Below are 24452 nucleotides of genomic sequence, written 5' to 3'. Positions count from 1 at the left end.
GATCTATTGTGAAAAGTTTTCTGATTTGCAATCATTGGCATAAATAACCGTAAGCATATCATCAAACCTAATGCTTTCTTTATTAAAATTAAAATAGTGATTATTAGTTGATTGATTTTAATTGATTACTGAGTGTAACTACATACAATCAGCGACGGATACAATGACACTTTAAATAAAGGAATCACTCACCTGGACAATTACTTCCGGCGCATATTAATATTTGGTCGGCCATCCCTGAACATGCAGATCCGCCAGCTGATGGATATGGGTTGTTGCAAATACGCGTACGTTTCTGTACACCACCATTACAAGTTGCATTACAATCTGACCACTTACTCCACTCTCCCCAACTTCCATCAACTTAAAAGATGAAATAACAAAAGTGAGATAGCTGTGGCGGTGACGTAACTGTTTCCAGAACATGCAGTTTAGTTAGTGAAACGCGCTTGAATTGTTAGACATGCCGTGTGAAAAATTCGGAACAAATATATGGCTATATAAATAGAAAGATGTGGTATGAGTCTCCATCCAAGTCAAAATGTGTAAACAAAAGTTTACAACTGCAGGTCACTGTACGGTCTTCAATACGAAGCCTTTACTTAGACCAAGCAGATAAATATTTAAAGTAGAGTAACCAACAGTGTAATTTATATATATAAAAAAATTAAAATACCAATTAACCACGACAAAAAAAAATCTCTGAACAACAGGCTCTTGACTTAAAACAGGTGCATACTCTTATAGCGGGTTTAATCTAGTTTGATTGCGTTAAACCATCCCACTAACATTGGATAGTTGTACCATGGCACAAATAAGCAATAAACAAAAACCACTCAATTACATAATCCTGACTTAAAACAGGCACATACAGAGTATATCACGATTTATCCTTTTTAAACAAAATGTCCCTCTCCTTCTGAGGTACATGTACTAATTATATGGAGTCAATACTAGACAGTTCATATTATTTTTTTTTATCTCACTTTAATTTTCTTCTTTCTAAATTGTTGCTATCTTTGGATTAAGTTGATACTTAATATCATTACTAAGTACAAGAAAAAAGAAAAGCAGGTTATTTATTTTAAAAATTTCCATTTTTTTAAATTGAGACGGTAGCTGCATGTAGTACAGATGCTATTGATGTAGCCTAGCGAACGGTGTCACCAGGCACGATCTGAGCCTTTCAGTACGAACAGTTAAAGTGAATTTAATCACTATTAAATAATATTTTCATTTTATCATAAGTAACAATATGATATAATTTTTAAAGATTTGATGGACGTGAATTACTGTAGGTGCAATTTTTCAATACATCTGAGCCTATCACCGTTACCTCTTAATAGTAGAAGTCAGCATCGTCAATTTTAAACTTGATCCCGATGTCATCATTAGTTACAGCAAATTAAAATTTTGAAAATGCGAATTATGTGGCAGTTTGAGGAATATGTTTGGTGAACATTAGATGTTTACTGCAGTAGTTCTCGGAATTAAAATTGTAAGGTAAATTTTGTATTATAGATTAATATAATGGACTCGAGATGGAAGACATGTTTTGATATTTTGTGTTAAAGTGCGATAAACAACGGGTTGAGCGCTGCAGTCTATACAGAATACATTTAATTTTGTCAAATATACAAGTAACTTGTTCTTGTCATGTCATAGCTAAGAAATTGCTCATAACACTTATTTATCTATCCATCTGATAACATAACAGGTATAAATAATAAAAAAAGCACAAAGTGGGGCCTACAATAATCAAGATTGACTCATATTGAGAGTGGCGTTTTTTTCTGCCAATAAGCTTGTTATTTAGCTGTTTCCCTGCTGTGCATCATTAATTCAGAAGGACACAAAGCTAGAACGATTAAGTTTTATTTTGGCCCAACCCATTGCAGAAGATAAATTCTGGTAACCCAAAAATATTATTAACATTGCGTGTTTTCTTACACAACAGGTTTCATGTAGAATAAAACAAAATAACAGCTACTTGATATCACGAAGCAATATAGCTAACAATATTATAGTTGTCCACCCAAAAGTCGGTGAAATATACTTGGAGAGAAGTCAAAATTAATTTTAAGATCAATACATCTATTTGCCTTACAAAACGTTTGCGGGATGCATTATACATGCTTCCGAACACTAGTTATCCCAGATGCAGACCAAGATCATCATTTAGCCGCCTTGTTTCCAATGGTTTGCTGTCTGACTTGGTTTTACCTATTTCTGTAACCTCCATCTATAGTGCTCAAAACTGTTCGGGAATATTTAGTTTCATTCTGTTATCTTTCCCTTGTACGATTAAAAGCTTCATTTACAAATCTTATTCTCCTGCTTATGAATCATCTAAATTTTAAATAACGTTGTATTTGAAAACGTCGCAATGTCTCAACGTCACGAAAAACCTTTGCACTTCAGCGAAAGCACCATCGTACTTCCGCGTCCCTATCGCACCCGCGAGTCCTACATATTGACAGCAAAAGGATACAGAAGGGTTCGTCAGAATAAAATCTTAAAAACACAAAAGACACACATACCTGTACACCTTGCAATGCTGCAGTTAAGTACTTCGAAGGACTTTCCATAACAGTATGCGCCGTTTGATGATGGTACCGGATTATTACAGATGCGGGATCTTGTTTGATAGCCAGAATCACAACTAGAACTACAGATTGTCCAGTCTGACCATGATCCCCAGTTTCCATTAACTTACATAAAAACATGTTCATAAATAAATTGCATTCTGAATTTCGATAACTGATTAGTTAAACCGGACATTGATTCTTGAAAAAGAGTGTTTTAGGCCGTGTTCTTATTGAACTTATCTCGGTGTTGTGTTAGTGTAATTTACACGTAAAATAAACACAATTACGTTGCCATTGATAACACTCTATGTTTACATGTAGTTTAAATCATGTGTTGTCTATATGCAGTCGATTATCAATGTAGACTAAACATGGAACCCCTTGCATTTTAAAAACGCCTTTATACGCCTCTGGTAATCGAGACATCTTTAGTATCTTTAAAATTGTTGCGAATCATCAACATGGCTTTCATCACTGCTAGAAAAGTTATCCAAGAAATCTTATTCGATTCTATGTAATGAACGTTTAAATGACATATAGTTTCTAAGTGTAAACAAAACTTATGCACAGGTAACTAAACCAGGTGCATGGATGTGAACAAACTTAATGTGAAACAAGGATACAATACATTAAACTAATTGTAAACATGTTTACTGTACACGGCGTTTGATGTGAACACGGCCTTTGTTAAATGAACGTTATCTAATGGAATGTAATACATTGTAATATCAATTGATCATCTATTTACCCAGGTTAGGGGACATGTCAATCCAAAGAATCAACATACATAACGTCTCACTTCTTTCTTCACGAACTATAATTGTAGTTTGCAATGATTTAATAATATATAAGAGAGATTAGTGACCTCGATAATAAGTTAAACACACGTAAAATACAACAACAACAACAACAAACAACAAAGAACCCCCCCAAGGAAATAACGGAAAACAGCACTTTATAAAAATTATACAAGTATAAAGATTTTATAAGTAAATTGAAATTATTGACAATGATTATTAAGAATAAATTAGTGCACCTTACAATCATCTTATACAAACAATACCTTTACACATAGCAGTGCTGCAGTTAAGTACTTCCAACGACCTCCCATTACAGTAAGCGCCATTTGACGATGGCATCGGACTATTACAGAGGCGGGTTCTCGTTTGATAGCCAGAATCGCAACTAGAACTACATACTGTCCAGCCCAACCAAGAACCCCAGTTTCCATTAACTAAAAATAATGTGAAATATGAAACGCAGTAAAATATTATAGCAAAATTTAGTACTACTAAACCGACTCTTAAAGGTGAAATAATATGAAATATCAAGTGTACTTGATATTAAATGTTGTAATAGCATGTTGTCTTTATCACATACACATGTACTGAATTCAAATATTATTACTTCGTTCGTTGCTTCGTGCAAAACTAGTAAACACATACTCCTTACTAACTGCTGGTTCTCCTCTGGTTTGTATTTGTTAAAATGTGGTTATTTTCTACTGCATAGTTGGAATAAAACATAAAATAAAGACCCTAAGACAAAAACAATACATTCATATACTATTCCTTACTGTAAACTATAACCCTGGTCGCTAGTATTTTAAAATTAGATTTTAGTGTTAATATTTAAAAATTATTTTCAAAAAGACAGGCTTATGTAATCGTCTTAAAACCAGATATTAAATTAATCTGATTAAATTTAAGTCATTCACTAATTCATAGTCTTCATACATTCTACGAACGCCTTCACGATTTGGTTGACCATTATGTAATATCCTTTTCACAGTTGATAGCGGATGTGTTTATTATGTCCCCCGTTCCCTTTTCACTTATGTGACATTCTAAATTATACTTATAACCGGGCTTGTACTAACTGGAGCAACACGACGTGTTCCGCATATGGAACAAGATCTGCTCACTCTTCCGGGGTACGTAAGATCACACCCAATTATTAGTAGGGTCCGTGTTGTTCAGTGTTTATTTTTCCAAGTTGCGTTTTGTGTACTATTGTTTGTGTGTTCGTCTTCTTCCCTTCTAGCCACGGCGTTTTCAGTTTATTTTCGATTTATGAGTTTGAATGTTTCTGTGGTAGCTTTCACAATAAACAAAATGTATCAATGAAGTTATATTAAGTCAATATTTAACCATCATACATGTCTGATATATTTCCATCGAAGAAATATTTCAAGGTTCATCAAGGATATATCTTGACAAAAAGTACAAGCACATTTTGCCTTGAGCCCCCAGTACACGATGATCCACCAAATGATGGATAAGGATTGTCACATAGTCTTGTTAGTGTTGACATTGTCTACTTCGCAATATCGTTAATGTTGACGATGTAGACAAGAGTACGAAACGATATCGACAATGTTGTAAAATATCGTGTCAACATTGTCTACCTTGCGATATCATCAATGTCAACGATATAGACATTAGTATGAAACGATATCGACAACGTTGTACAACATCGTGTCGGCAATTGTCTTATTAGCGATATTGTCAATTTCAACGATGTAGACAAGATTATGAAATGATATCGATAACGTTGTACAATAACGTTTCGATATTGTATACTAAGCAATATCGTTAATTTCAACGATGTAGACAAAAGAATGAAACGATATCGACAACGTTGTACAATATTGTCAACATTGTCTACTTCGCGATATCGGCAATACCGGTACTACTTTGTACACTGGACATGAATGTGATTTGTTTAGGGAAAAAATATATAGTGTACTGTTTCTTATGATTTCTTTATTTATAAAAATGCCGATTTTTTGAATAAAGTTAAACATGCCTTATTGTAACGACGGAATGAGTAAATTAAATTATTTGATTTTTCTAATACTGTTAATTGATAAATATCTATACTGAATTTAGCAATTTTCTATACAAATGATGCCGTACAAATGTAGTAAAGCATAATTTTAGATATCATACGTAATGCTGACTTATTTTTGTGATTAATTTCATGTTGCATTTGTTATTTCTTGATCATTATTTTCCTTAAAGAGAGAAATGATAGTTTCACACCATTATTACTTTGTTAGAGGCCTGTCTTAAACATATAAGAAAACAAAGCCGTCAAAAGAATTGTTTCAAGTAGGAATTACACATGAATATTGAAAATAGATTGTTCATTAACATCACACGTTTGTAAATTCAAGATGTCAATTTTTGAGAACTGTTAGCTAGGATCATCATGGTTTTTCACAAGGATTTATCCGTTTAATAACCATCATGTATATCTACGTTGGACATTTATCTTTTTGTTTTATATTATTTAAAAAAAGAATATTAAGTTGTTTTTAATTCTTTCTGTCAAGCCTCTGGACAGTTTCAAATTTCAGGTTGAAATTATATAGATTTTTTCTCCTTTTAACATATTTATTTGAAGAATTCCGATCTTAACGTTCGATTCATTTCCAGGTTCTGAACCATAGCACATGGCAAATACTAATGTTCATTTTAATCCGTTCACTATATATTGAAGACAAAGTATGATAACTTAAATAACAAATAACATAAGATTTTCAATATACATACTAGGACATTCATGGGTATTACAAGTATCCGAATCTAACGTTATGCCATTACAATACTCTCCGCCATAAGAAGGAGGAGGATTCTCACACAGTCTATTCCTTGTCCTATTTCCTGAACCACATGAGGTCGAACATAAGCTCCAAACTCCCCATTCTGACCAGGCGCCAATGACTAAAAGATAGTTGAATTCAAATACAACTAGTTTTATAAACTATTCTTAATGCTCAATCATAACAGTTTAAACTAAAAATAAAAAATACTGACTATGCGGTATGAGTTTTACTCATTACTGAAGACCGTAACAATTTTTGCGTAATTTAACTATTGTGAAAAGTTTTCTGATTTGCAATCATTGGCATAAATAACCGTAAACATATCATTAAACCTAATGCTTTGTTTATTTAAATTAAAATCGTGATGCTTATACATTCTAATGAGTTTATTGATTTTAATTGATTACTGATTGTAACTACATATGATCAGCGACGGAGACAATGACACTATAAAGAACGAAATCACTCACCTGGACAATTACTTCCGGCGCATATTAATATTTGGTCGGCCATCCCTGAACATGCAGATCCGCCAGCTGATGGATATGGGTTGTTGCAAATACGCGTACGTTTCTGTACACCACCATCACAAGTTGCATTACAATCGGACCACTTACTCCACCCTCCCCAACTTCCATCAACTTAAAATATGAAATAAAAAAAGTGAGATCGTTGTGGCAGTGGAGTAACTGTTTACAGGTTATGCAGCTTAGTTAGTGAAACGCGCTTGAATTGTGAGACATGCCAGGTTAAATATTCTTAACAAATACATGGCTATATTAATAAGAAGATGTGGTATGAATCTCTATCCAAATCACAATGTATAAAACAAGTTTAGGTCAAAGTACGGCCTTCAATACGAAGCCTTGACTTACACCAAACAGCAAGCAATAAAAAGTACCAACATGATTAGTGTTTAAAAATTAAAATAGAAAAACCAACAGTTAAATTTATATTTAAAAAAAAAACTAGAAACATCTATTAACCACGCAACAAACAAAAACCTCTGAACAACAGGCTCCTGACTTAGAATATGTGCATACTCATGCAGCGGGTTTAATCTAGTTTGATTGCGTTAAATCTACCTACTAACTTTTGGCATATCATGATTTATCCTTTTTAATTAAAAAATTACCCACCCCCCTATTTCTGGAGACCTAAAAATGTGAAGTCAATAATACACTGTTGATATTATTTTTTATCTTTTTTTAATTTCTTCTTATTAAATTTTTGCTATCTTTGGATAAGGTTGATGCTTGATATCATTACTAAGTACATGACAAACGTAGAAGAGGTTATTTGTATTTAAAGGTTACCATTTTTGAACTTGAGACAGTAGCTACATACAGTACGGATGCAATTGTTGAAGTCTAACGAACGGTGTCACCAGCTGGCATATAACATATTTAAAGGTTTGATGAAGGGAAATAACTGTAGGTGTAATGTTTTAATATATCAAAGACTATTACCGTCACCAACGGAAAAGTATAGAAATCTTTGTTTGTGTTGTTGTTTCTATTGACTTGTTGTGTTATGTCATTTTATGTCTATTTTTGTGGTGATACCACAATAAGTTATGACAAATATTGCGAAACAGCATGTCATATCAAAACTATGCGATTTAAAAATGTTGACTTGCAGTAGATTTCGATATATTTATGACGAAACAAATTATAATCAAATTCAATTATATAGATTAAAAAAGACAATTAATTTTATGAATACATTTATCTTAATATTTCTAAAACAATACCGCTATATGTTTTTTTTTATATTACATTATATCGATATTATATTAGAAATTATTTGTTGCGTTATTTTTCAATTTATCGATTGAAATATATCAAACGATTAACACCGGTGCGCTTGATACGCTGCGTTTGGTCCGGTATTTGCTTTTTGTCCGTTGTTTTCGGTTTGTTTTGCTTTTGTCCGATAGTTTTTCATTTCGTCCAACACTGTTGCTTACGGTCCGTTTTACTTTTGTTTGATTATTTTGCTTTAAGTCCGACACTTTTGCTTTTTGTCCGTTGCTTTCGGTTCGTTTATCTTTCAAACCTTACATTGAAATTAGCGAATCAATTCAAAGTCTACGTTTTATGCCGACTTCGGGGACAAAGTTTCAACATCGTCATCTGCCTGATATTTACTGATAGTAATATAACTGTATAGAAAAAAACGAAATTAGATATTAAAAACTGGCCAGACCATGAACTAAGAGGCAAGGCTTTAAAATATTTAAAATGATATGTACAGATATTAAGACAATTTTATATCAAATTACAATTATATATCACAAGTAGATCATATGAAAGAAATTTAAGCAGAAAAACTAACAATTTTTGTTGCCGGAAAAGCTTTCATATCAGGCGATTTGTTTTCAAACATAAAGATATAATAAATAATGATCATTGTTACAATCGTCAACAAATATCCATATCTAATTTATAACCGAAGCGTACGATTACTTAAACATGCTTAGCGGTAAATTCAGAACAAATTGATCGGACTAGTAAAAAAACAGATATTCAAAATGCTACTCATTTATAGAGAGGAATAAGGTTAACAGTTATTTCAAATATGTCATTGAGTTTCGAAGATCAAATGAAACCTACACAATTATGAACATGTTAAAATAGACATAATGCAGAATCATTTGACAAACGGCAAATCTGTCAAAATGCAAAAGTGTCTGACAAAAGGCAAAACGGACCGAAAGCAACGGACAAGAAGCAAATGTTTCGGACTAAAAGCAATACAATCGGTCAAATAGCAAAAGGGATCGACAGCAACTGACAAAAAGCAAAAGTGTCGAAAGAAAAGCAAAATCATCAGACAAAATGCAAAACGAAACGAAATGCAACGGGCAAAAAAAAAAAGTGTCGCACAGAAAGCAAAATTATCGAATAAAAAAACAATGCTGACAAATCCCGGACAAAAAAGCAACGGTTCAAGCGATTCGATGTCAATTATTCTATTATATTGAAATCGATATATGTCAAAATGACGCAACAAATCATTTTTTTAGTATATCGATTTATTGTTATATGAGAAACATTCAACGAAATGTTTTCTCGAAATATTGAGATAACTTTTTTTACAGAATTGATTGTCACTTTTAATTAATATAATTAAATTCGATTATAGCTTGTATCGACATAAATATATCGACATCATATTTTTTGTATATCGGATTGTTTTGATATTTTCCAAATGCGAATTAGTTGGCAGATTAAGGAAAATGTTTGCAGAACATTACAATTTTACTACAGTAGTTCTCGGAATTAAAATTGTAAGGGATATTTTGTATAAAATTGTTTTTTGTTTTATCACCGTTGTTGAAATGTGCAACCTTGGGCGTTTTTTTGTTGTTGTTGCTGTATTGAACATCCAACGGATGACTTAGGCTATTTTCTGTTCTTTAGAGGGATGGTTGTTCTTTGAAACCATTATTCGTGTCTGTTCTCATTTGGATTTGTCTTTAAATTTATACTATGATACAATGTACTATTAAAAATCATCATTTAAGTCTCTCATTTGAATAAGTTAGTATCTTTAAAAAAAATCCCGACAAACATTTTATGAAGTTAGATACTAAACAGTCCCATCTATTTTCACACTAGCAGTTTACCAACTTATATGTCGGCGGAATGATACATGTAACCAAAACCACAGCAAAACAAATAAAAAAACACAAGACGTAATATTGTGTCTTTTTTGTACATTTATTCCAATTTTAATACAAAGTTGAAACATTAGCAACACATTTAAGTTATAACTATAATCAAGTTGATCGTCAGCATTATTTTATGGCAATTAACACACACAACAAACAAACATACCTGCACACCTAGCAATGCTACAGTTTAATACTCCAAAAGACCTCCCATTACAGTAAGAACCACTTGACGATGGCACCGGATTATTACAGAGGCGGGATCTCGTTTGATGGCCAGAATCACAACTGGAACTACATACTGTCCAGTCTGACCATGATCCCCAGTTTCCATTAACTTACATAAAAAAAATCAATTATAAACTGCATTCTGAATTTAATCAGTGACTAGTTAAATCGGCCATTTAATCTTAAAAAAGATGTATTAATTAAATGAAAGTTTATTAATTGAATCTATTACTCTATTATATTGTAAAAGCATGTTGTCTTTTATTTACCCAGGTAAAGTTACATCTTAAAACATACATTACATAAACGACTTGTCACATACTTGTGGTTTGAAATTTTCTTTAACTATAATATCTGAGAGAGGTTGGCTTCCTCGATAATAAGTTAAAATAAAGTATAACAAACAACTAAAAAATTTTTAGAAAAAATAAATAAATAAAAACAACAACCTAGAAACAATAAGCATCTTTATCGGTACTGACATGATTTAACAGACCTTTCTAAAATTGTCCGTTTATAAATTGTGAAATTATTAAGAAACTAGGGTTCAAAATCCCTCAGGCGAAGTTGACTTTAGATGAATTTGGCTATTTATTTTCGGTAATTTTGTCATATAGCTCTTCAACGGTTTCGGCACCTATACATCCTCGGATTTCAAATGTTTGGCTTTTTTAAGCGTTCCTGATGCAGGTTAATCCAGAAAAGCGCTTCGGACGAATGAAATTATTAAACGTGTTGTTTTCAACTTTTTATCATGTTATTGTAAATAAATGTATCAATATTGTACTTCTACTTTAAATATATTGACAACAAAATAAAATTGAGAATGGAAATTGGGAATGTGTCAAAGAGACAACAGCCCGACCATAAAAAAAACAACAGCAGAAGGTCACCACCAGGTCTTCAATTTAGCGAGAAATTCCCGCTCCCGGAGGCGTTCTTCAGCTGGCCCTTAAACAAATATATATTAGTTCAGTGATAATGAACGCCATACTAAACTCCAAATTGTACACAAGAAACTAAAATTCAAATAATACAAGACTAACAAAGACCAGAGGCTCCTGACTTGGGACAGGCGCAAAAATGCGCCGGGGTTAAGCATGTTTATGAGATCTCAACCCTCCCCCTATACCTCACGCCAATGTAGAAAAGTAAACGCATAACAATACGCACATTAAAATTCAGTTCAAGAGAAGTCCGAGTCTGATGTCAGAAGATGTAACCAAAGAAAATAAACAAAATGACAATAATACATAAATAACAACAGACTACTATCAATTAACTGACATGCCAGCTCCAGACTTCAATTAAACTGATTGACATATTATGCTTTCATCATATGCATATCTAGAGAATACATTAGTGTTCGTAAGACTAAAATCTGAAACAAACAAACGACAAACATACCTGTACACCTTGCAATGCTGCAGTTTAGTACTTCGAACGACTTTCCATTACAGTATGCGCCATTTGATGATGGTATCGGGTTATTACAGATGCGGGATCTTGTTTGATGGCCAGAATCACAACTAGAACTGCAGCCTGTCCAGTCTGACCATGATCCCCAGTTTCCATTAACTTACATAAAACATGATCATTTATAAAGTGCATTCTGAATTCGATTACTGACCAAGTAAATAGGCATTTGATTCTTGAAAAAGTGTTTTAGTTAAATGAACGTTAATTATTTGAATGTAATATATTGTAATATCATGTGATCACTTATTATGAAACTAAGATTTCAACTCCCTCAGTCAAAATTTGCTTAAGATGAATTTGGCTATTTATTTTTGACACATAGCTCTTCAACGATTTTCGATACTTATACATCTTCGGATTTCAAATGTGTAACTTTGAGCGTTCCTGATGAAGGTAAATCCAGAAAAGCGCGCCGGACACAAGAAATTATTAAACGTTTTGTTTTTAATTTTTTACCCAGGTAAGGTGACATGCCAATAACATGCATAACGTCTAATTACTTTCGTCACAAACTATAATTGTAGTTTGCACTGCTTATGATAATATAAAAGAGAGATTGGCGATCTCGATGATAAACATGATAAGTAAAGGTAAAGTATAAAAAAAAAACAAAAAAAAACGGAGAAACAATAAGCATCTTAAGCTTTATGATGTCATTGTATATAAATGCTTCGATATTTTACTTGTACCTTGTATATATTGACAGCAAATGTTAAGGATACATAAACGAAACGCGTCTGGTGTAAATAGAAAATTTTATCCTGGTATATATGATATGTTTATTTACAACCATTGGGTTGATGCCACTGCTGGTGGAGTTTTCATACCCCAAGGGTATTACAAGCCCAGTAGTCAGAACTTCTGTGTTTACATAAATTATCATTGATATGGTCATATTTATAAATGTTTACAACAACAAAATTATTGCGTGCATTTATTAATGTGATTTTGTTATTTTAGACTTAAACGCATTTTTATTTTTTACGATTTTGTGAAAAATCCTGCTTTTTCATACAAAATATTACAAAATACGAGTTTAAATAATTACGTTTACAACTGTTTTGCATTTTTCGCAATAATAAAAACCTCGCAATAATTTCTGAGTTTAAAGTTTTGAAAATTTATTAGTAACTTGAAACTATTTACCATAAATCTTGAGATTACATTAGTGTTCCTTACAATAATCTTATACACACAAGAAACAGACATACCTGTACACATAGCAGTGCTGCAGTTAAGTACTTCAAACGACTTCCCATTACAGTAAGCGCCATTCGACGATGGTATCGGACTATTGCAGAGGCGGGATCTCGTTTGATAGCCAGAATCACAACTAGAACTACATATTGTCCAGCCCAACCAAGAACCCCAGTTTCCATTAACTTAAATAATGTTAAACATGAATTGTAGTAAAAATATTATTTCAAAACTAAGTTCAATTAAAGCGACCCTTTAAGTTGAAAATACATGAATTATGAAGTGTTAAATATTGTAATAACATGTTGTCTTTATCACATAAACATATACTAAATTCATGTATTATTACTTCGTTCGTGGCTTCGTGCAAAACTATTTAAAACATACTCCTCACTAACTTCTGGTTCTTCTTTAGTGTCGAGTCTTGGCATCAGGAAATAAGTACATTTTTAACTTGTTAAAATGTGGTTATTTCCTGCTGCATAGTTGGAATAAATCATAAACCAAAGACCCTAAGACAAAAACAATACATTAGGATGCTTTTCCTTACTGTTAACTATAACCCTTGTCGCTAGTATATTTAAATTAGATTCTAGTGTTAATCTTTAAAAAATATTTTCAAAAAGACAATTCAATGTAATTGTTTTAAAACCAGATATTAATCTAATTAAAGTCTAGTCATTCGTTAATTGACAGTCTTCGTAAATTTTACGAACGCCATCACAATTTGGTTGACCGTTATGTAATATTCTTTTCACAGTTGACAGTTCATTATGTCGTAAATACAATCCCGTTCTATTTTCACTAATGTGACCTTCTATATTATACATATTACCTGGCTTGCACTATCAGGAACAACACGTGGGACAGGATATGCTTACCCTTCTGGAGCACGTAAGGTCACAGAGCACGTAAGGTCACATCCAAAATTGGTTGTGTTGTTGTTGTTAAGTGTTACTTTATAAGGATCATCAAGAATATACCTTGACAAAAAGTACCAGTACATGATTGCGATTTCCTTGAGTCCCCAGTACACGATGATCCACCAAATGCTGGGTAAGGAGAGTCACATCTTCTTGTTCTTGTTCTAGTACCAGAACCACAAATAGAATTGCAAGATGACCACGCGGACCAATAACCCCAATTACCATTTACTGTAATAGTTTATATATTATACAAATAAAACGTATCTTTTTGGGTTCTGAATTTACATTTTGCACAAGTATGAAGTTAATTAGAACTATATACTGGGATACATTCTTAAGTAGTTTTATTCAATAATGAAAACATGTACTAAAGAAATAAAGTGTATATTGCTAGTAATAGATAAACCAATTTCAACAAGAGCTTTACTGAATAATCATACACATTTGACTAAATATATTAAATTTTAATTGATACAGATACAATTTTTAATGAAAATTCAATTATAATTAGTTAATACGACATCTAATAAGTAATGTTAGTAATATACTTGGTCATTTCTTGATATTTTTTTTAGATATATAACTGAAAAGAAATACTTCAAAGTAGACATGTCATAATCAGATCTATGGATTCAATTATTTATGAACTCTGTAAAAAAGTGGTCGTGATAATAACTGATATAATCTGAATGTAACTGTTAAAAGGCCTTTTGAGGTAGTTCTCGTGACAATTCCTGTCAAATTTCAAGATGCTGAATAAAGCAACAGTAGAAAACCACTGTCGAATAGCCAATAATCGATTAAGGGAAACAAATACAAGTCAAAAACCAAACCCGATGGAAACACATCACTTCAAACAGAAAAACAGTAAAACAAGGAACAACATAAACACTGTCTACAAAAAAACGCCAATATAAATGGCAACGAACTATTGAATAAATATTTCTGACTTGGTACAGGACATTTTAAGAAAAATGATTATACGACGTGACATGAACACAGTTGAATTAAACGTAAACACACTCAATTTGTAATTCCATGGTCTTGTCATGTTGCACTATCGTCAAATGGATCAAAAATATATCATTCTACAATACTATATTTTTATTTACCACCATATTCTCCTGTGCATCTTACACCAACATCTTCGCTATGGCCACAGTTTTCGACTCCCCAACCTGGATGAATGCAATTAGCAATTTTCCTTTCTGTCCCATTGCAAGCCATGTCGTCTAACCAAACAGGGTCTGTTCCACCACTTGATGTGTAAAATGTTGGCGTGGATGTCCTATTTTTAAATTCTTTATTTATTTATTTGTTCAAAAAATAAAATTTATAACCCTAGAAATGCAGCTTATTTGATTTTGTATTTTCGTCGGCTTTTTGTTTTATATAATACTTAAATATAAAAAGCTTAACCTGAAGATATCAATCTTTTGTATCGTTAAAAATGACGTCAAACCTTAAGTCCCTTACAACTGGAACAAATATTGAGATCATTTCTGTATTTTCACTTTTTTTTTCAGAAAAAAACCCACAAAAAACAAACACATCTAATATTTTTTTAAAACTTAATCAAGGATTATAATCCTCGAATGCCATACGGTATGACGTGTTTTCGTGTAGAAAGGCCTTTGTGTATTTAGCTGTAATTTACATTTGCAAAAATAGTATTTGAATTATAATTTGTATAAACTTAGTCCTTTTTCACTAGTCATACTGACTTCATATTATCATAGGATAAATAACCATGATGCATCATTCAAGTCAAGAAACTTTTAAAACCTTATGTGTCATAGTGTTATAGTGTTTAAAAGGGTATGTTTTTTTATTTGTCTTCGTTTATTTTTACCTTAACTGTTTATACAATTTTCCATTGATATTTATATATCCCGCTATCGTGTTACCCTTTTTTGTTATTCTTGTCTTTCATTTTTCCTCATTTACTCTGTCTTTAGAGTGTTAATATGTCAATATGTTTTCCTCACTGAATAAACTATTTCAGTGTTATAGTGATCACAATTATAATACAATGTTGACGACTGTACCCCAATTTTTGTCATTTAAACCTATTATATCTGCTTGGTTTGTTCACAATTTGTTGTCAATGTTGTTTTTAAAATTATATGCGACTGTCATTCATGTCAGAGTTTAAGCTAGCTATAAAACAGGTTTCGTCCACCACTTTATACATCGGGAAATGGCTGCACCAAGTCAGGAATATCAGAAATATGATGTTGTTTTCCATTCGATTAAGGTGTTTGAGCTTTTTATTTGTCATTTGATAAAGGGCTTTTTGATTTAACTGTATTGTTTCACTCGGCTGTATATATATAAAAGTAACACGAGTAAAGGCTAAATATAGCTAGATTCAACAATTTGAAATTATATCATATGCTTCCGCATTAAAACCCGATCGCAGATTTGAAAAAGGGATATAGAATACCTGTAACCAAGTTGCCGACAAGCCACAGCAGCATCTGCAGTGTCAAAACTGTCATCACATATTGTTCCCCATTGAGAATTGTGATAAATCTCGAGGCGGCCTTCTTCGTGATTATTTATTCCAACCAATCGTAAATCACCTGTATTAACAAAAATCGAATAATTACAGATTATGTATTCTAGTTAAATATGTTTTTTTTTTGTATTTTTTTTTCTCCTATGCCTATTAAGTATGTACTATCAATTACTAATAACTATCATTTCTTTATCAGTTTATATCAAACAATCTATATTATACAACTATATGCGATTTGTGTCTGTCCAAAAGTAAAAGAGAGGCAAAAGATACCAGAGGGACATTCAAACTCACAATTAAAAAAAAATGACACCGCCATAGCTACAAAAAGACAAAGAACAAAAGACAGACAAAAAACTATGCACAAAACACTATATAGAAAACCAAAAACACTAAGGAACACAAACCACACCAACAATCAAAGTCAGGAGCCTTTATTTCAGTGGTTGTCGTTTATTTTCGTCTTACATGCCTGTTTGTCGCTATGTTTTTTACAGCCATTTGGCTGCTTGCTTTTGCGTTTTAATTGTTTTACATTTGGCCTTGTAAAGCTGGTTGTACGGTGTAGGGTTTGCTAATGGATGATGGCCTTACGGCGACCTATAGTTGTTATTTTTTTAAGTCATTTGAAGTCTGCGGTAGATTCGTCTCATTTAAAATCATATCACATCTTCCTACTTGTTACAGTGTTTGTTAAACTGAAAAAAAAAATGTAAATGCATCATGACGATACAGTATTAAATGTACAATATTTGAAGTTTAAAACGACAAGCTAGAATCAGATTACACACACTATTTCTGATTGATTCTTAATGATTGATCTGGTTGGTCTACTTATTTTATAACGTATATGAAAAGACATTTTGAACGTGTCATATTAGTGTTTCGTTCAAACTGTTAAACTGAACGTAATAAGGAGGCATATAGATTGTACATGTAAAACACATGTCTGTTCCTGTTTCATAATGGACCAGTATTTCTAAAAGTCCCTATCAGTAACATTGAAACAAGAGTTATACCTTCTAAAAAACTATAACCACCATAACATCTTATACCAACGTCTTCGTTATGTCCACAGTTATGTACGCTCCATCCTATATGATTACAGTAGTCAAGTCTATTTTCCTGTCCGTTGCAAGCAACATCATCGAGCCAGATTGTCCCGTTTCCGTTACCAGCAGTGTAATACTGCACAGCTGTCGTCCTAAGCATTGCAAAAATTATATTAAATATAAGTTGCGAAGATAACATATAAAAAAAAAGAAATGCAATGTTTTAAACGTCCGAAATAATTTGTGACCATTATGTTAGGTTTGCTTTACAATGTTCTTCTTCTTTTAAGTAATTCATCTACTGAAATAACAAAAGTCGTTTCTTTGTGTGTGCCTCAAAATCGGAATAACGAGCTTGAATTATAAATATCTGATTGTCTGTTTATTTTTTGTTTTATTCTTTATTATGACATTTTTTCTGTGGAACGGGCTTGATTTATTTTGCAAAAAAAAACAACAGGTTACGCTGATCCGTTCTAAGTACATTTACTCGGTTTCAAGCCTGAATTTTCTCTCTTATTGTGTATTCCAAAAGATTTATGAGTTTTGAACGATGATACGTAATCATATTATTCTTACCGCAGCTGTAGTTGCTTGCAGACAACTAATGCTTCTTCAGATCCAAAGGCATCGTCACAAATTGTTCCCCATGAACCACTATGATAAATAGTAAGACGGCCGTAATTGCTTCCTCCAACTAACCACAAATCTCCTTAAATGTAATAAATACGATTATGAATACGCTTTGTTCAATGTTGTTACATTTCAAACTATCTATATAACAAGATCCCTTTGAAGTTACCCCATTACTAAAGCTACATTTGAATAAATATTACTATTATTTTCCAATGCTGGGATGGTACAAATAATGGATCACCTATCTTCAATAAACTCGTGTGTAAACATGACAGTACAGATTTGGATAGTAAATATTAATAGAAAATGAGCATTGTTACATTATAGTTCGTTGCTGTGTGTGTTACGTTTCGGTGTTGTGTCTTTGTTGTGTCGTAGTTCTTTTATATTTGATACGTTTCCCTCAGTTTTAGTTTGTTACCTGGATTTGTTTTTTCTTTTTCGATCTTTGAATTTTGAACAGCGGTATACTACTGTTGCCTTTATTTAAATGTCTTTAAATATCAGTTGTATTTGTACCAGGTAACGAAACAGATGTAATGCGAAATTCAGTGAGCTATAAATCCATATCGCGCCGAGTACAATTATACGAACGTGTACTTGTAGATGAAACAGCAAATATGCCTTCTTGAAATGTTTTGTTTTTGTGTACAACTTTTACTAGAAAGACTCAACTATACCTTCGCAGCCACCAAAACATCGAATTCCTACGTTTTCACCTGTACCACAGTTATGACTTCCCCATCCATTATGTGAACATTTAGTTAACGACGTTTCTAAACCAATACAAGTTACATCGTCCATCCATATGTTTGAAGTAAAACCCCCTTGCGTATAAATCTGCACATCTGCTAAACATCTGTCAAAATCAAATTGATTTTGGAAATATTTCTAATTTTTGCCATTCGCACATTGTTTAAATATCATTTCATCTCATAATAAACGCCCACTGCAAGTATCAGCGATTATAAACTCAAACATGATATTATTCAGTGTTCATTTTTATCTCGAGGTGACATATAACGTGTTGCTAAATCTTTTCTGTCATATATTGTTAGCTATCACATTGATGTCGTTGCTCATATAGCTTTTTATGGTCTATAACTCGTTTACCTATTTTTTTCTAACCTTTGTATATTTTTGAAAAAAGTAAATTGTGGTAATGTTATTAAGAGAGTAACCAAACGGATTAGGAAAGATCAATTTAGGAAAACAACTTTTGATTATTAATTATTCATTCAAGATGTAAGGTATAATTGTCTAGATTCTTTATCTATGTAACAGCAAACTTGGCTGAATCCAGATGTCGTTTGGACTATTTCAATAATGGTGATTTAGTTTATCTGTATCATTGACGTAAATGTGTACAAGAAAATTCGCATTATACAAAAGTAAGAATTAAAATGGATCAATCGGAGAAGGACCGACAAAACCAAGACAAACACGGCGCAAAGACGTGTGCTAGAATACTTGAAATACTCCACCTACAAAGATTATCGTACAACGTTATGAAAAACAATATTCCAAAGATGTTTTATTTCTCTAGGTATATATGAGATAAATATTAAACTGTTTAATCATTTCCTTTTCAGAATGTTACTTATTGTGCTAAAAACAGATGGTCGAAAGATACCAAAGGGACATTGAAACTTATAAATCGAAAACAAACTGAAAATCCCAAGTCTTTAACGAAAAAGACAAACAGACAAACAACAGCACACTACATAAGAAAATGCTGTACCAAGTCAGGAATATGACAGTTGTTATCCATTCGTATGATGAGTTTTAGCTGTTGGCTTTGTAAGTTGATAAGGGAATTTCCTTTTTTGAATTTTTTTCGGAGTTTAGTATTTTTGTGATTTTACTTTATACTTAACACTAATATAGAAAAATAAAGATTAATTCTATTAAACGTATTGCATGACATTTTCTAACTGTACTATATAACTGTTAGTACAATATTTTGTCAAGTTTATCATTTTTCTATTCATTAAATAACACAAGCCTTATAAAAAAGAAGATGTGGTATGATTGCCAATGAATCCAACTATCCACAAAAGACCAAAATGACACAAACATTAACAACTATATGTCACCGTACGGCCTTCAACAATGAGCAAAGCCCATACCGCACAGTCAGCTATAAAAGGCCCCGATAAGACAACGTAAAACAATTCAAACGAGAAAACTAACGGCCTTATTTATGTAAAAAAAAAAACTGAACGAAAAACAAATATGTAATACATAAACAAACGACAACCACTGAATTACAGGCTCCTGACTTGGGACAGGCACATACACAAATAATGTGGCGGGGTTAAACATTTAAGAGGGACCCCAACCCTCCCCTAACCTGGGACAGTGGTATAACAGTACAACATAAGAACGAACTATAAAAATCAGTTGAAAAAGGCTTAACTCATCAGATAGACAAAAAAATCAAGTAGACGTGGCCGGGTACTTATACATCCCGACACAAAAAGACACAATAAACAGATCTGAGAGTACTTGCAGTTATCTGACAGCTAGTTCAAAGCCACTAACAACTAATAAAAAAATCAATCCGGACACATCCAACATACAATGGATTTAGTGTAAAGACGTCATAAACAGCCAGAGAAAAACATGACCTTGTGCAATGCCAAGTCACAGGTATCGACAGATTGTAGATCCATGCATCTGTATATGTTTATAACATACTAGTAATATTTAGTTAGCTTTTAATCTACTGATAACAAAATCAATATGTATACCAATAAAAACAATATTCAATGATCTTATTACAGTGTTGAATAGGTAACCTTTCAGAATAAGTTTATCTAAAGGAGCAACAAGTTTACATGGATCATTTCTAAATTTTCTGGCAAGGTTAACAACATTTTCGTCAAAATGAGGATGTGCTATCCCGTTTGAAATAAGGTACAACCAAACTTCAAAACCAAATCTTTATATCTTTGGAAAAATTTAGTAAAGGTTTTAAGTAATTTATGGTAACGATATCCCTGGTTTAATAATTTACCAGTAATACTTACTCTGATTGTTACTTTTTATACTTAATTACATTGTCTTTAAGATCACTGACTTCAACAAATAGTGTAACGGCTGTATTCGATAAATAATTGGAACTGAACAACGAATTTATCAAAATAACCAGTAAGTAACTTTTTTTTCATACCTAAATCCTAATTGTCTACATGCAACACTTGCATCAGGATAATCGAAATTATCATCACAAATACTGCCCCATGAGCCACTATGGAATATCTCTAGCCGCCCTTCTCTTGAATGAGAACCATCAACCAGTTGTAAATCACCTGTGCCACGCAATAAAAAAATATCAAGAATATCAAATTTTAACTCTAAATGCTTGATGTTGAGATCATTTTATTTTCAATTGATATTTTGTTCTTGTTTGTTTTTCGCTCACTATTTGCTATCAATATCAATCAATGTATTCTTCATAGAGAAAACAAGTAGGAGTATTTAAAGAAGAAGTTATTCAATACATTTTTCGACCAAATTGAGAACTCTTAACAAAAGAAAGAATTTGTACTAATACAGTTACATGCATGTTTATTTATTCTTGTAATAAAATTGACATAGACACTTCTTTTTTATCAAAATAACGTAACAGTTTGATTAATTGTATTAAAAAAGTGTTCGAGAAATTAATAAAGACAATATGCCTTGTAGATAAATTACTTACCTTCTTCCTGTCCGTCAGCGACAAGGTTAAATACAAACAGCGTTGCGCATTTAAGAACAAAATTCAACATAATGGTTTTGATACTCCAGTATAACTTATTAGTCTAAAACAAAATAAAAACTCCATCTTTATAGAATAAAAATCATGTTCATTGTCAATACATGGTACAGCGATTTATTCCAATCCGGATAAGACCTAACATTATATAACGTTTTTAAAACCAGTTAAAGTTAAATTTGGCCCTGTTAAAACAATATATTATGCATGTAACTTTTTATGGAGACATTACCAAACCATCGTGAAACAATTAAAAATGCATGTTTTATGACTTTGATTTGTATTTCAAAATTTACTTTATACACTCAACATTTTTAAAATTTCTTTTCTGAGCTCATTAATGATGACTATTGTTTTGCAAAACACCTTGTCTAAGTAACTGTACCCCGGATTGGAACTAAAGAGTAATAAAGTGTATGCCCAGCGTCCTCTCAATCATATCACTAATGTATACAGTGATAATATTTGCAAATACTGATATACCATATTGTTATCGAAAGACTTCTATATTATGCATATTAAAAGCCACACAAATAATATCTTGGCACATAACTTCAGCAGTTCGTTTTATATTATCGCACCGCGGTTTAATTATCACGTTGTGATTGGTTTAACGCCGTCACGTGATGAACCCCTATGAGACCGTAGGGGAATAGTTAATTTCATAGGGGTTTCATGACGTCACGTCTACTGTTAATTAGGGTGACGTCATCTATTAATATTATTGTGTTTTATTGTTCATTTTTCTAAAAAAAAAACATAGCGATAAATTCATTATACTGTTAACTACTGACCCCCTACGGACCATAGAGGGTGAATAAAATCCATAGGAGATTCGGCTTCCGGCCTCACCCCCTATTGATTTTACTAACCCTATGGTTCCGAAGGGGGTCAGTTGCGAACCATATAACTTATAATATCTTCCCTCTGTTAAGTAACTTTCATCATATTAATAAGACGTGTTGTAAAATAGATATAGTGAGCATACTGTTGATAAGCATCAAAATCGAAATATGATATTTAATAGAAATATAAAAGTATATGCGTTATCCATCAATGCCACATGCTAGGGAATTATTTTTAATATACGCACACAATGTGTGACAACGTAAACGGCATGCAGTTGTTGTTTGTGAAGAATGAACAATAAAACAGAAGTCAGTCACATTTTATTGAAGTCTAAATATCCGTTCTGCCGTTATCCATACATGATTCAAATAATATGTGTACAAATGTTATGTTTGGTTTGTTGAATAGAATATATTAAAGAATTTAGAATAACGTGTTTTGTTGGAGATATGCATAACATTATAAGCTTTTGATTTTATGATTTAAGTACAGCTCTTCATAAGATTCAGGCAGAGTGCCATATACGTGTGATTTATGAAGGTTTCAGATTTTATCTATAAATGGCCTAGAAGAAGCAGTAACCACATACTGCTAAAAAAATAAATTGGAGTGGGAAAATATCAGTGGTTGCCATGGTGACGGACACTCTATTTTTGGGTTAATAAGCGTGGTAAAATCTTTCAAAGATCAGCTCAATCACTACAATTCAGAGCCTGATTATGAATAGAATCAAGCATTTTTCATTAATTTTCATATGTAACATTGATACAAATTGGTTTTAGCTTCATTTTAGTAAAGATTACATTTAAACCAAATATGTAAATGTTTTAAAAAAATTTGCCAAAAAAATGCATATTTTCAACTTTTCTGAATTTGAGATTTTTGCGAAATTATCAAATTTCCCCGGGTGTTTTCAGAAAATTGCAAATGTGTACAGCATAGTTAGCGCTGTAGTTATGAAGTTTATACTACATTTGTAATTTACCAAATAAAAATGAAAAATGCTTGGGACCTTTTTTACTTGTATCACCATAGCAACCGATCTCTTCCTTGGAAACATGGTTATTATTTGAAGAATATTGCAGTTTAAGAGCTTAAATGTCCTGAATTGTTTCATAACCGATAAGAAAATACATAAAGCTTTAAATTACTATTGACAAGTGTTGTTGCCTTCAATTATTACCATGGCAACATCCATTTAAAAATTGCATAAATGGAAATTTATGTTAAAAAATACAATTTATGTTAAAAAATACCTAAATTGAGGGTAATTATTTTAAAATTGGAATATGACCTTATTTTTAGCTTCACTCGCAGTCTTGTCTGGGTTTTTTTCAGACTGGTCAATAAATGTAATATATAATGTAACATTTGGGTTGGAAGGTTGGGGAAAAAGGGTGGTATGTTAATTTTTTTGTCAAATGATTTATACAAGTTGATCCTTGAAAAGATAATGGCGTTTTGTCAGACTTTATTTCGAGTTCATCTTCTGATAAACAATTTTTGAAAGTAAACAGATGATGAACTTCAGATGATTGCAATAGCCGGGCAAACCTGGCTTATGGTAAGGCAAGATAAATATGGCCCTTAGCAGTTGTACGCAAATTCTTGATTTATTGAAGCACACACAAGTGTGAGATGTTATCCCACCAGCATATTTCACAAACTTGACCTGTAACATAATATTGAGCTTTGTTCTTATGTTGTACTAATGTACTGTTATACCACTGTCCCAGGTAAGGGGGAGGGTTGGGATCCCGCTAACATGTTTAACCCCGCCACATTATTTATGTATGTTCCTGTCCCAAGTCAGGAGCCTGCAATTCAGTAGTTTTCGTTTGTTTATTTGTTACATATTTGTTTTTCGTTCATAAGGCCGTTAGTTTTCTCGTTTGAATTGGTTTACATTGTCATATCTGGGCCTTTT

The 24452-nt window shown here is 32.3% G+C and overlaps 1 protein-coding gene across 1 annotated transcript in view; it reads right to left on the bottom strand.

The window, feature by feature from the left end:
- Positions 1–21716, bottom strand: part of LOC134717956 (A disintegrin and metalloproteinase with thrombospondin motifs adt-1-like) — a 33320-nt gene extending 11604 nt beyond the window's left edge. Inside the window, exons 1-16 of the mRNA XM_063580457.1 lie at positions 21620–21716; positions 21089–21227; positions 18594–18772; positions 17857–17989; positions 17245–17429; positions 16151–16289; positions 14817–14992; positions 13762–13932; positions 12793–12963; positions 11510–11680; positions 10041–10211; positions 6669–6839; positions 6146–6316; positions 3652–3822; positions 2541–2711; positions 193–363 (exon numbers count right to left, since the gene is read on the bottom strand). Coding sequence (XP_063436527.1) covers positions 193–363; positions 2541–2711; positions 3652–3822; positions 6146–6316; positions 6669–6839; positions 10041–10211; positions 11510–11680; positions 12793–12963; positions 13762–13932; positions 14817–14992; positions 16151–16289; positions 17245–17429; positions 17857–17989; positions 18594–18772; positions 21089–21227; positions 21620–21689 — 2560 coding nt within the window. The 5' untranslated portion in view covers positions 21690–21716. The remainder of the gene's footprint in view (positions 1–192; positions 364–2540; positions 2712–3651; positions 3823–6145; positions 6317–6668; positions 6840–10040; positions 10212–11509; positions 11681–12792; positions 12964–13761; positions 13933–14816; positions 14993–16150; positions 16290–17244; positions 17430–17856; positions 17990–18593; positions 18773–21088; positions 21228–21619) is intronic.
- Between the last annotated feature and the right edge of the window lie 2736 nt (positions 21717–24452).

Source organism: Mytilus trossulus, chromosome 5, assembly GCF_036588685.1.
Source record: "Mytilus trossulus isolate FHL-02 chromosome 5, PNRI_Mtr1.1.1.hap1, whole genome shotgun sequence".
NCBI lineage: Eukaryota > Metazoa > Mollusca > Bivalvia > Mytilida > Mytilidae > Mytilus > Mytilus trossulus.
The sequence above is the reverse complement of the archived record's forward strand: the minus strand, read 5'-3'. Positions and strand labels throughout refer to the sequence as shown.